A 14,456-nucleotide genomic window follows, 5' to 3' on the forward strand; every position below is an offset into this window, starting at 1 on the left:
TTAGGTACTCCTTAAAAAGAGATGAATACTTATTGATTAGGGTTAAAAATCGAATACAGTGACTTGATTAGGGTTAAAAATCGAATACGGTGACTAATGAAGCGACCCCAGACACGTGGTTGAATAACAGGAAGAAAAAGAAACATGACCCGGCACGAGTTCTTAAACGACTCAAATTTAAGTGTATAATACACGGTTTTCGGGATTTCGGGGTCCCGGAACAGAAATGTCTCTAAATCATACAAACGTTTCTTCAGGTCAGATAAAACAGCCACACAAATTTTTAGAAGCTAACAGAGGACATTTGAGAGTGTCGGTATACGATAAACGAGTTTGGGACGGAAATCAAGTACTCCTTAAAAATAGATGAATACTTCTTAATTAGGGTTAAAAATCGAATATGGTGACTAATGAAGCGACCCTATACACGTGGTAGAAAAACAGGGTGGAAAAGATACATGACCCGGTACGGGTTTCCAAACGGCTCAAATTTAAGTGTATAATAAATAATACACGGTTTTCGGGATTTCAAGGTACCGAAACATAAATTTCTTTAAATCATACGGACGGTTCCTCAGGTCAAATAAAGCAGGCACGCAAATTTTGAGAAACAACGAAAGACATTTGAGGGTGCCGGTACACGATAAACGAGTCTTGAACTAAAATCCCGATACGAAACATGACCCGATAAGACCCCACAAAAATGAGTCTTGAACGAAAGTCCCAGTGGTGGAAAACATGGGAGAAAAAGAAACATGACCCGATACGACCCTCCAAACGGCTCAAATTTAAGTGTATAATACACGGTTTTTCAGAATTTCAGGATCCCGGGACAAATACGTCCGTAATTCATATGAACGATTCCTAGGGTCAGTTATAGCAGTCACACAAATTTTGAGAAGAAACAAAGGATATTGAAGTGTGCCGGTATTCGATAAACTATACTCGGCCGAAAACCGGGTACTCATTTTTTTTTTAGACAAGTGTAAAATTGAACCTTAAAAGTAGATGATATTCCAATTTGTTTAGTATTTGCCCTAAATGCATGTACATCAATGTGAATAATTACTAAGCCGCAACGACATTAGCTTACCTAGATAAGGTTTTTTTATTTTAGTTAGTGGTTGCTTTAACGAAGTCAATAGTAAGTAGATGTGTTAGTGTTTTGGTGAAGAAAAGAGGGTTAAACACAAGCACCTAATTATAATTATAACACACTTTTTTACATTCATGCAGTTCATGCATTTTTTGAGAAATCTTTTGAAATGACTGAACATTCATACCTTCTTTTGTCACTTTTAGTCAAAATTGTAGATGCATTCACTTGAATTTTATGATCGAGGTGCATGTACTATTCATTTTTTTTCACCTTATTAGTATAATAAAGCCAAATTATTCGGTGGATTATTAGTCGGTCAAATTAGTAGCTCTAAAACCAATTTTTCTAATAAGTTACCAGGTCGAGAAAACATACTTCATAATTCATACTATTCTTTTATAGTTATAAACATCGGAGAATGTTATATAAATCTGATCACTAAGACAAAGAACGTTTTTATATGATTTTTCATAGTTCACCATTATACGAGTATGATTTTTTAGTAAAGTTGGAGGGACCATTATTATCCAAAAATATGCCAACGTATTACTAAAAAGTACATCAAAACTTAGGGTTATACCGTAGAATTTTCCCTTTTTTTAGTACATCATGTCATTACTTGTTCGTCCCCGCTGATCAGGGAAATTTCGAAAATTTTAATACGTCATGTCATTACTTGTTCGCCTCCGCTGAAATTTCTCGCCCCTCTAACCGTAAATCCCGACTCCGCTAATGTGCATAGCGCGACATCCTTTTTTTCCATAGTTCACCATGATATGATTTTTTAGTAAAGTTGGAGGGACCATTATCATCCACAAATATGCAACTTATATACTACTAAAAAGTCTACATCAAAGTCAATCAGTGTCGTTTGAAGAAGAATTTTAAACCATATTTAAAATTTATAAATAGTAGTACAACATAATTTGAGAGTTTTCAACTTCAAAACTAATCTTTAGAACTTGATAAGCCACAAACCATGCTTTCTTCCATGAAAATCAATAAAGGAGTACTATTGATCATCATGCTACTTAACCTTTCATGCTTAAGTAACACCGCGAGCTCTAACGTTACATGCATAGATCGAGAAAGACAAGCTCTACTCGACTTCAAGCGAGGCTTTGATGTCAAATTAAGTCATGTCGTCTCGTCATGGAAAGGTGAAGATTGCTGTCAATGGCAAGGTGTTAAATGCAACAATAAAACAGGACATGTTATATCACTTTCCCTTGGATACGCGGGTTTAAAGGGTAAAATCGTCAATTCACTACTCGAGTTAAAGGACTTAACCCACTTGGATCTTAGAGGAAGTGCCTTAGACAACATCCCTTCTTTTATAGGATCATTGAGTAAGTTAACATACCTTAATCTCTCACAAGTTCATTACCCTTCAACTAAGCTCATACCGGCCGAACTTGGTAATCTTAATTCATTACAAGTTCTTGATCTTGGTTATAGTTCTAACATTAAATGGTATGATAATTACATTTATAATCCTACTTCTTCTTTAGGTGATTTTAATGGTCTTACTTCTAACAATCTTTCATGGGTTTCTAAACTTTCGTCGTTACAATATCTCGATTTGAGCCATGTTAGGCTTTCTAATGCTTCAAATTGGCTTAGTTCAATTGCAAACCTTCATTTCTTGAAGCATTTGCAAATGTATAATTGTCACCTTCCCATGCCAGAACCAATCCCATTTTCGAGTTTTTCTGATGTTAGGTATCTTACTGAGCTCTCGTTTCTTCGTCTTGGTACTAATCGTCTCAATTCAGATATTTTCGATTGGTTTTCCAATATCTCGACTAACCTTAACCATCTTGATCTCAGAGGAAATTTGTTCAGTGGAAAACTTCCTGACATTCTTTGGAATGTCACTTCACTCGAATTCCTTGATCTTTCGGATAATGCTTTTGAAGGCGATTTACCTCGTGATCTCCTTCAAAGACTTCCTTCCCTTGCTCATCTTAGCATTGCAAGAAATAACTTTTCAGGCCAATTCCCGGAATTTCGAGCAGATGGTAACAAAACATCTCTTCAGACTTTCGACATGTCCTCAAATCGGTTTTCAGGTAATATCCCTGCATTTTTGGGTGATATCAGTTCTCTTACAAAACTTAACCTTTCATATAATCAGTTTAAAGGCGCTATCCCAAAATCGTTCAGCAAATTACAGAACTTGCAGTTGTTAGACTTATCTTCTAACGGGTTGGGTGATACCGAGTTTAATGTCAGTTTTTTCGACAGCATTTCTCAGCTTTATAATCTCAGAGACTTAGATGTTTCATCTAACAAGCTTTATGGTACCATATCTGAAATTCACCTGAACAGCTTTGTTCACCTGAGTGTTTTCGACACGTCTGACAATTTCATAACCTTAAACTTTAGTCGAGACTGGATCCCGCCTTTTCAACAGGCTAAGCTCTTGATGCTTGGTTCCTGCAATGTAGGGCAGGAATTTCCGAGATGGGTTATGACACTAAATAGGCTATCTACTCTAGATTTATCTAACTGCGCGATTTCTGATGAAATTCCAGACGGGTTTTGGAAACATTTTAGTGGGTCGAATATAGAGTACTTAAACATGTCGAATAATAAGATACATGGGTCTTTGCCAAAAGATTTGCTCTTGAACTCAACTCAGTTTCGGATGACCATCATTGATTTAAGCCACAACCTTTTGAATGGTTCTATTCCTCCGACCCTTATGAACTCGACCACATTATCCCTCTCGAATAATATGTTCTCCGGGTCCATCTCTTCTCTATGTACAGCTCCTCGAGGTAACCTAATGTCTCTCGATCTGTCTAGCAACTTACTGTCAGGAACAATTCCTGATTGTTGGGAGCAATGGGGGTCACTAAGCATCCTGAACTTGGCAAACAACAGTTTTTCAGGAGAGGTTCCTAAATCTATAGGGTCTTTGCCCTTCTTAAGGGCACTTCATTTAAGGAAAAACAATTTGTATGGCAGATTACCTTACTCACTGAAAAACTGTTCTTCCCTACAAGTGCTTGACCTCGATGACAACAATTTTTCCGGGAGTATACCAGTTTGGATCGGAAAAAAACTGAAAAATCTTCTTGTCCTTTCTATGAGGAAAAACCAGGTAAGTGGGAAAATACCTTCGAGTTTATGTGGAATTTCAACACTTCATGTCTTGGATCTTTCAGTTAACAGTTTATCAGGAACGATTCCAAGATGTTTCGACAATTTCACTGCCATGTCAAAAGGATGGTCTTTCAATCCTTATTTTGTACAACCAATATGTCTTGGATACAGCTTTTGGGGATCTGCACAGTATGCTGACATTCTGTTACTTGAACTTAAAGGAATAGAAAGAGAGATTAACAGCAAGAGCATACTGATAAATTTCATCGATCTTTCTCATAACAAGCTTACCGGTGAAATTCCTGAGGGATTGACCAGATTAGTCAACTTAATTTCCTTGAATCTGTCAAGAAACCACTTAATTGGAAGAATTCCCAATGACATTGGACAGATTACATCATTGGATGCTCTGGATTTGTCTAGAAATCGACTTGATGGAGAAATTCCCTCGGGTTTGTCGAGTTTATCTCAACTTGGTACCTTGGACTTGTCATACAATGACTTGGCCGGACGAATTCCTCCAGGAACTCAGTTGCAGAGCTTTGAAGCACTGTCTTTTGTTGGGAATCCCGGACTTTGTGGTTCCCCGTTATCAGCTTGTCCTGAAGATGAGAAACCTACATTAATGTCGCCTGGTGTTGGAGGTACTGAGAAAGATGATGACAGTGAGATCTGGATGCGGCAGTTTTATATAAGCATGGTTATTGGTTCGGTGGTAGGATTTTGTTGCGTCTTCTTTGCTTCCCTGAAAATACTCCGGCAAGAACATTCAAGAACAGTTCAAGGACGACTCAAATCTGGCTGCTGTTTATCTGACATCATAGAAAGCTGGATATAGGTCCGACAGTGAAAAATTTAGGGTAATTTATTTCTACTCGTTTCCAATTTGGATAGTTTACAATGTATGATATCAGCTAATTTACATGCTGTAAATTTTTATACTGGTAAAACAGAGAATACAGTGATTTCCAAATCACACACGAAAATAACAATTGACGAGTAACAGCTTATGTGTATGGAGCTACAATGCGACAACTTTGATTCTGACGAGTCGAAAAATTAGCTGACATCCGCTAGTTGACAAGTTGTAGTACCTCTGGAACGAACTCGGAGAAAACCAAGAAGTCAGACGCTGAGTCAAGTACTCGGGATCGAGTTTTACATTCTTAGGTCCAGCGGTGAGATCTTTCTCCCGATCCCAAGGTTTCCATGGGTGGTTTGCCTTCCCAATCTCTTGGTAATACAAAATTGAAAGACAAGACCGCAACAGTACACTTCAAAGGAAGCTCCTCTGGAACGAACTCGAAGAAAACCGAGAAGTCAAACCCTGAGTCAAGTTCTCAGGATCGAGTTTTACATTCTGGCGTCCAGCAGTGAGATCTTTCTCCCGATCCCAAGGCTTCCATGGGTGGTTGCCTTCCCAATCTCTATCCTCAGGCTGGTGTTTGCCCTTTTTAGACTTTTTTGTCGGATGACTTTTGTGAATCTCTTCTTTGTGTTTTTGCACCAGAGACTTTGATCTCTTGGCTTTGTTATATTCGTCAACCAAAGCGGCATCAGCTGAAGAAATTTTGGACATCACTTCATTAGACGCGAGGGCTGTTGCTTGATTATAGGCTTCTAAGTAGCTGCAAAGGAATAAACATAATTATCAGAAAACATTATCCTACCTCTGTCTTATAATTATATTGTCCCCTTAACTTTGTTGGTCACCTTGATCATTACTACTATAATATACTCCGTATATGAATTGTGAAGGTACATTGTCAAATTTGAAATGTTTGATTAATTGAAACAGCTATTTTCAGACGTCTAAAACAGTGTGAGAAAATAGCGGTCAAGGGTGACTATCAAAGTAATGGAGGACATATATACGGGATGGAAGGAGTATTCAGGGCTTATAATAAATGTAAAGATGTAGAGACGGTAATAGTACTTCATCTTTGCCTTCTGAGCTCTGGCGGAAGGGGTGTCTGTCCAGGCACTCGTATCTCCACGACCTTCTTTGGCATTTCTACTAAAGGTTGTGGAATGCATAGGCATACCACCAGGCTGGAAAAATATCACACGAAATTTAGTATGGTAGCAAATCGAACAGGACGAATGATAAATAAAACAAAACTAATCATCCCTGTATCAAATGTTACACTAACACATCATATTATCTCATGTACATCCGTACATCAGTACATGTGTCCGGTCAAGAGTATGAAACTTGGACTTTTATTTTGAACCAGAACATGAGGATGTTACATTAAAGAAAAAAGGTGACACCAACCCTTGGAAACACGTCCATTTCACTTTCTAATAACACCTTACAACTGAAGATGGGGAGAAAGAAACAAAAACAAAATGAAGGAAGAATTGCTTAGCTAAACAACTCTCGCTTAGAATGAAAACCAAAATTTGGTAGGTAATACCTTTCTTTCAGGGGGTAGGTCTGTCATCCATTCATCTCGTTTCGGCGGTAGTTTCACTTCTAATTCTGCCAGCAACACATCATCCCCTTCCATAGACAAACCTGCCAATGAACAAAATAAACACTCATTTCCAAAGTTCTACTTTTTCCACAGGACTGAAATAACAACAGATTTCACGTTTGAAAAAGCAATTATCCTTATTAATCTTTGAAAAAGCAATTATCCTTATTAATCTTTTTGTATTCCTCACCTTGTGACCGTCTCCATAGAGCAGCTTCACGCATAGATCGTAGTTCCACCTTCATTTCTTCTTCCTCTTCTTTCTTTTTGATGCTATCATCCAATGCTTTCCTCTACACACAAACAGAACAGCCAGGTCATGAGTGGAAGAGATCGCAAATCACAGTGGAAAATAAATAGAAGAGAATCATGGTGACATGGTGTAGAAAATATGTTATGCTCCCAAATAACAAGCAGGTACAAGGCCAATGCTCGTGGACAATCTTTCAAATTTTTTGTTCACAAGGATCGCAGTATGCAGAAAAAACACAAGGCCACATACACCAAAGCGCAAATTTCTCTCACCATACAGAGCGAGATAATAAAATACCAAGAATAAAGTCTCTCATAAAAAAAAAATGGAAGGTAGGTGTAATTTAGGTGCTTTGTTGTTCATAACTAGTTTAAATCCCATGCTATAGCATGGTTTTCAAGGAAACGATATATAAATAAGCAAAAACCTTAAAAACAATATTACATTATATGTTGTTAATGTTATTAGTACTCGTATATAAGGTGAAAATAAAAAGATAGAAAATATGGAAATTGACAATTCTCATTCCTTTGATCGATTAATTTTAATTAAATTCGTTGAGTTTTACGGTCAAAACATTATTTAAATAAATTACCTAGGATTTTTTTTTTTACGTTTCTCTGTCTTCAGACTTTAGCTAATGTTTTTTAGGATTTGTAACACACACAATTTATTTATTATAATAATTTCGTAAACAAACTTTTTTTTAGTTAAAAAAAGTTAAGGATGCCATAACAACTCATATTATTTGTTTTCTTAATTTTTTTGAAATGCAAAATTAGTGTTGGCTCTTTTAACTTTATCACATGGTATAATTCCAATTCTCATTTATTTCATTATTGAAATGGAGAAATTATGACATCATAAATTTATTTGTTTTCTTATTAAAGTATAGGCAATTTTGGAGGGTAAACTTTTGGATAGACATTCTTTTAGTTATAGGGGGATGCTTTAAAAAATGGAGGGTAATGTGTCTACTACTATTACCACTACCACAACCTATGTCTATTATTACTAATACTACTACCAACGCCATCTCAACCACTACTACTAATGGGTCTATCACTGCTACCGTCACTACAAGGTTTGGACTTTGGTCTTAATTAGCTTCAAAGACATCCACACAAAAGAAAAAGAAAAAAAAAAGATTTGGCTTTAACGGAAACATGGGTTAGAAATGCGCAAATGTATAGCAATATGGCCTCCAGAAACTCACTTTATCAGGATCTTGAAGATCTTTGAAAGCCTTGTTTAGTTTGATAAATGCTTGATGGGCTTGGGGATGAGGACACTTGTCAGGATGCACCATGAGAGAGAGTTTCCAGTACCTGAAGAGATAGCAATCATACCGCATAAGGAAATGATAGAAAGAAGAAAGAAAGGATGTAAGATAAGGAAGAGAAACCAAGGAACCAGGCATGAAGTAGCATCACCTGGCCCATTTACGTGTCATCGAAGATACCATTACCTAGTACCTGAAAGAACCTAGCCTGGTCGAATTTTTATTTTATTTTAATTATATAACTACTATTTCCAAATGACCATAATAAAAATTTGTGTAGGAAATTGCAGACCGGAAAAGTAGTTCGATCTTTGTGTGCTACGATCCTTTACGAGAGAATACAGATATGGGACCACTGCCATAGATCCGCAGAGTGTTTCATCTTTTAATGTCAAAACATTTCTCTATCATTTGTTTTTAGCAAATGATATTCGGATTAGTACCCTTAACTGAGTTTAACAATACAGCCAGCTTATGTTCGAACCATCACTACTTCCTCCTTCGTTGAAAATTTACTTTTGTGGCTTTATATCCATCTTTTCAATTTGATTTCAGTATCAACCATCACCGGAATAATTCACATCTACCACGGTACCACCTATACTTGACTTTACAACCGCAGTCTTTACCACCCAGGGGAGTAAGTGAGTAACTGAGCATGCACAAAAAGAATAAGCCACTGACCTTTTCTTCAAATTTTCAGCAACCATCTTGTGGTTCACTCCCACAATATCATAAGGGCTGTTGGCATCCGCTCCCATAATCCTCGTTACCTGATGAAACAAATTGCATAACGGTAATTTCCAGATAAATAACATCCACCGACACATTTTGAATTGAACTCGTTATTTCCTCAAAAAAAAACTATGTTTATCTAAAACTTCCAAATACAGTTTACCAACCAGTGTAATAAAGTCTTAGGATAAAACAGTGATGATGTTAGTCATGTAGCATAACTGAGTCAAGGAGAAACATGAGTTCATCCAATAGAGTCATAGAGATGAGCAAAGTTGGATATTCAAACCTCTTCAAACCGCTCTGCTTCGTTAGTTGATGCAGCTTCTGTGACAAGAGCAGGAGGCGGTGGCCCAACAAACTCTCCATCATCTAGATCCAACTCAGCCTCCCTGCAAATGTCAATGTAAGTCAGCTGAGAAAAGCCATTAGAGTGCGGAACTAGGCACGATCAGCAGCTCAGATATGAGCTTATATCCATGACTTAATCTAATTGGGTTCTGAAGTTCTACCAGATATCAAGTATATGTATATTTCATTATTTAGAATGCAAAGAAGTATTATACGCGCTTAATCCCATTTATATTATCCTCATTTGAATTTCACTAGATGGTCATATTAATTTCAAGATAGATTATCACTATTAGCCCTTGGCCTAAGAATTTTAGATGTAGAGGTACCGCATAGCTGTATCATTCCCTTCCCACTAGAAGTATCAACGGAGTGGAGGTATGTTACGGAATACTGAGCTAGTGACTGTATGGAAGGTTTAGTTTTTTATACGGTATTTTACTAGATTTAGAAAGGGGCGAATTATCTTGGGTTGGATCAAAGAGGAAATAGCGCAATAAAATATGGGATAAAGGGAGTAAATACCTGAGTTTAGCCTCAGCGTCTGTTAATTTGGCTGCTGCAGCAAGTAGTTCGGCAGATGGCATCTCAGGTCCAATCACCCTGCACAATTTTTTAATCAAGTGTGAACACATAAATTAGCAACCACACCCAAATTTGATAAAAATATCAGAGTAGTCTTACAGGACACTGAGCGGAAATGAAAATCTCATCACAGAAGATAACTTTAAAAAAAAAAAAAAAAAAAAAAAAAAAAATACAAACTACTAAAACTAAATATAGCAACAGAAATTTCCATGGGAAAGGAAAAGGAACAAGCATTTTGAAACTGGCAGTGGGCAGCAAGATCAACAGAGAACCAAAAAGTTCAAACCTTCTTCTGGGAGCAGTAGTTTCATCAGCCGGACCTATGGTAACAGAAGGCACATCTTCCGTAGCTTCTTCAACATTCCCGTCATCCCCTATTTTCTCCTCAACTGCTCCAGTTTGTGTGGATATAATAGGTCCAATAACCTCCAAAGTTGGACGAGCCTTAGACCGTAGCAAGAATACTCTATCGCCTTTTTCCTTAAGGTCTAAAGACAAGAACAGCTTCTTAAGATGCTTCATTAACGCCTTTTCAGATATTCCCTTGATATCGACAGCTTGCCCATCATCAATCATTTGTAAAAGCTAAGTCCAATAAAAACAGGGGAAAAGGATCAATAACTAATTTTCCCCAACAAAGCACCCAAGCGGAAATGACAATGAGATAAAATGAGTCTCCAAAAAAAAACAAAAAAAACGTCAAATTACCATTAGTAAATTACAACACCTTGTGAAGTCAGTTTAAATTCAATCGATGGCTAGAATTAGATACAAAAGCGCAAAGGCATTTCCACTACCTTAGGGCAGCTGCGATAGCAACATACCAACCATCAAAATTACTTTGTTTTACAGAAGGCCTAAAGGCTGACGATCAAGACAAGATTTGTGATTCCTAGCAAAGCTAGCTCATACAGTCATACGTGCTTTGATAACAGAATTGTATTCCAGTGCCTAACCCCTTCTTGATAACTTTGTTCATGAAGAGAACTATGCTCTGACTTTCAAGCAAGGGTCTGAACTTGATGTATACAACGTCATAAATGATACTCCGTATACCAGCTACATTTATCCCACACAAATGGGGACAACTCTACCAACAACAACAACATCAGAGCCTTAATCCCAAAATGATTTGGGGTCGGCTGACATGAATCATCCTTTCGAATCGTCCATGGCTGACATGAATCATCCCAGAATGAGGACAACTCTACCAAACTACCAAAATTCGAACTTGATTAAAATTCTCAATCAAATTTATTAGCTAAGCTATAGCTCAAATCCCCTCCTATTACAATTTCCAACGTATAAATTCAACATTGTCGAAAAAATCAAGGAACTTCATCCATTGACCCACCAATTTTACCAAAACTCGAACTTGATTTAAATTCTCAATCAAATTCATTCGCTAAGCTATAGCTCAAATCCCCCACTGTTACAATTTCCAACGTATAAATTCCTCATTGTCGAATAAATCAAGAAATTTCATCTATCAAATACAAATCCTACAGACCAAACCGCGTCAATTCAAATTATTCATCCAGAAACTTGGCAGACAAAGGAAACTCATAAATCCTACTTCGAATCAATTCAATCAGTTCAATCAATTCCAAGAACAATAACTACAACCTCTCAAACAAATTGCAATTGATTCAAATCATTTTTCCAGAAACTCAAAAATCATACTGCAATTCAATCAATTAAAAACAAAATCAAATAATTCAAAATAGAGTAAAATCATAATTACCTGTTTAAGATCATCAGCAACACCAGGAAACTCCTTAAGCAAAACCCTAGCAACATCTATAGCCTCAGAAAATTCATCATCATCTGAAGAACAACGATCACTATCATCATCGTCGTCACCGGAACCTCGCAATTTCGTCGATTTTCTATGCTTACTTCGTCTTTTATCTCCTCTATCCCTATCTCTACTTCGTTTGCGATCGTCTTTTCTCCGGCGACTACTACTACTCCTACTCCGAGACTTCTCTTTCACCGTACTGCTCCTCCGTACATCGCCGTCGCTTCCATCGGAGATTTCGTCACGACGGCGACGACGACGGTGGCGTGATTTCGAAGAAAGGCGCTGATCGTCGGAACTCTCGGAAGGTGAAGGTGAAGGTGAGGGTTCGGATTCGGATTCGGATTCATCTGAATAACGCTTCTTCGTCTTTGACTTGCTGCTTTTCCCCATTGTTGAGATGATTGATGGAGATGATTGAGAAATTGATTTTGGATTTAGGGTTTACGCATTTGGGAAATTTTGGGGATTTAAAATTAAATTATCCTCTTTTTTTTTTTTTTTTAAGGAAGGAAACTAGCTTAATCCACTTATACTAAAACGAGATTATGAGCAAGTTTCGGGATAACTTGTGAGCTTTAATAAGACTACTGTATCGTTTAGTGAAGGAACATCTATAGCTCGTAAAGCTCAGGTCACCGCTGTCTTGGGCGTGAGGGTGGTCGAATCATAGGAGAAGTATCTTGGGCTACCTACCGTAATTGGGTAGTAAAAAAAAAGTCCTCTCTTATATCATTCGGGATAAACTTAGGAAGAAGTTGCAAGGATGGTGGGGTTCGTTCCTTAGACCATCCCCAAGCAGAAGGTCGCCTTAATTGGGTCACCAAAAATTTTCCTCTTAATCGCACCTTATTAATCTTGACCCACTTTCACCCTCCTCCCAGGAGGTCGCACGACCTGGTCACCAACCCAATCATTTTTCCACTTTCCAACATTTCCAATCATTTACCACATTCACTACCCCACCAAAACCTCTCTTACTTTTTTACAATTATTATTTATTCACAAATTATAATAACTTATTTTTGAAATTTTGTAAATATTTCAACAAAATAAGAACTACTCTAATCTCATAAGTATTTTAATTTTATTTCGTATGTGATCCAACTTATAAAAATACCGTATTATTAATTTTTATCCGAGTATTAAGAAAAAAAATTGAAAAAAGCAAAAAAAAAAAAAAAAAAAAAAAAAAAAAAAAAAAAAAAAAAAAAAGGGGGACAAAAATAAGGACGTGGTTAAACCACATCCTCACACCAAAACATATCCATTCATTAACAAAGATCATCTTCTCTAGTGCAAACCTCCCAAGCTCTCCAACAAAACTAGTAATTTGATCCTCCGAGATCTAAACCTCGCTTATCATCTTCTATTTAATTAAATCAATTAAATATCATCAAATTCTTTTTATTTCCCAAATCAATTCATCATCTCCTTCATTCTCCATCCCAAATAAACAAATAAATCAAGGTTGTTCTCTAATTTATTACTTCCTCGAAGCAAATAAATCAATAAATCACCATCGCTCCAGGGCAGTTATCGCATTATCGCATCACCATCATCATCATCCACAATCGGGCATCACCATCGTCGAAGGCCATCATCACCATCGCTCATCACCTCCGATTTAGTTAAAGTGGGTTAAAATATGTCAAAATTGAGTTTATTTTATTGGCAATTAAAAAATATAACCCTTTTTTATATGTTCATATTTTTTTTATTTTGATTTTGGTATATAATTTTCAATTAATTTAGATATTAATCAATATTTCAATCTTCTTATTTTTTGCGAAAATGGCGAGAAGACTCTAGCGCATTTTTTGGACTCGGTCCTTTTTCTCTTTCATCTTTGTCCAAAGAACCAATCAAATGATGCCACATACAAGGTCACCAACAATTCACAATTCTCAACTCAGGGTCACCAGGTGACCCTCACTTGTTCAAGGTCACCAAAATCATCTTGTTAATCCTAGTTTAAGGAGTCATTAGCGTGACCCGACAAGGTCACGACCCAGTCGGTGACCTTGCTTGGGGATGGTCTTAGAGGTCTTGATAAAGGTTATTGGTCAAGCTATACCAACTTATGCGATGAGCGTTTTTAAACTCCCTGCTAATTTTTGCGATAAATTGTGATCGTTAATCTCGGCTTTTTGGTGGGGCGCGAGCAATGGTAAGCGTAAAATAGGCATGAATAGCCTGAAATTCCTTGTGTCGTCCGAAATGTAAAGGGGATTAGGCTTTCGAGACATGGGAAAGTTTAATACCGCTCTTATGGGTAAGCAATCTTGGAGACTTTTGACGACCACGGACAGTTAATATGCCCGTCCTCTTAAGGCGAAATACTTTGCGAACACATGTTTTCTTGAAGCTGAATTGGGATCAAATCCCAGCTATTCTTGGCGATCTATATGCGAGACTAGGCATGTGTTGCACTTGGGGTTGGGGAGTCGAATTGAAAATGGTCTGACTACTAGAATATGGGTGGACTCGTGGATCTCAGGTACTCGATCACGAAGAATCATATCGCCTATTGGGGATAATAATGTGGGGATGACTGTGTCGGAATTGATGGAGGAGAATGGGAATGGGTAGGATGAAACGAAGGTGTGAACGTGCTTCCTACCTATTGAACAAGAGAGGATATTGAATATCAGGTTATGTCATAGTAGACCAAAAGATGATAGGTGTTGGGATGTTGAGAAAGATGGTATATATACGGTCAAGTAAGCGTACCGTCTGCTGCTTGAAAGTAATGA

The 14,456-nt window shown here is 37.3% G+C and overlaps 2 protein-coding genes across 2 annotated transcripts; one reads left to right on the plus strand and one right to left on the minus strand.

Moving 5' to 3' along the window:
* Window positions 1-2,078: 2,078 nt before the first annotated feature.
* Window positions 2,079-5,048, plus strand: LOC141606977 (receptor-like protein EIX2). The gene has a single exon (XM_074426356.1). It carries the CDS (start codon window positions 2,079-2,081, stop codon window positions 5,046-5,048), a length of 2,970 nt encoding a protein of 989 aa, XP_074282457.1.
* Window positions 5,049-5,051: 3 nt separating this feature from the next.
* On the minus strand, window positions 5,052-12,394 carry LOC141604894 (uncharacterized). The gene is made up of 10 exons (XM_074423450.1): window positions 11,644-12,394; window positions 10,186-10,484; window positions 9,837-9,914; window positions 9,250-9,352; window positions 8,910-8,998; window positions 8,160-8,271; window positions 6,881-6,983; window positions 6,631-6,731; window positions 6,147-6,262; window positions 5,052-5,838 (listed from the first exon to the last, which is right to left on the minus strand). The coding sequence occupies exons 1-10, from the start codon at window positions 12,091-12,093 to the stop codon at window positions 5,487-5,489; spliced, it is 1,803 nt and encodes a 600-aa protein (XP_074279551.1). The 5' UTR covers window positions 12,094-12,394; the 3' UTR covers window positions 5,052-5,486.
* Window positions 12,395-14,456: the final 2,062 nt, after the last annotated feature.

This window comes from Silene latifolia, chromosome 10 (assembly GCF_048544455.1).
Source record: "Silene latifolia isolate original U9 population chromosome 10, ASM4854445v1, whole genome shotgun sequence".
NCBI lineage: Eukaryota > Viridiplantae > Streptophyta > Magnoliopsida > Caryophyllales > Caryophyllaceae > Silene > Silene latifolia.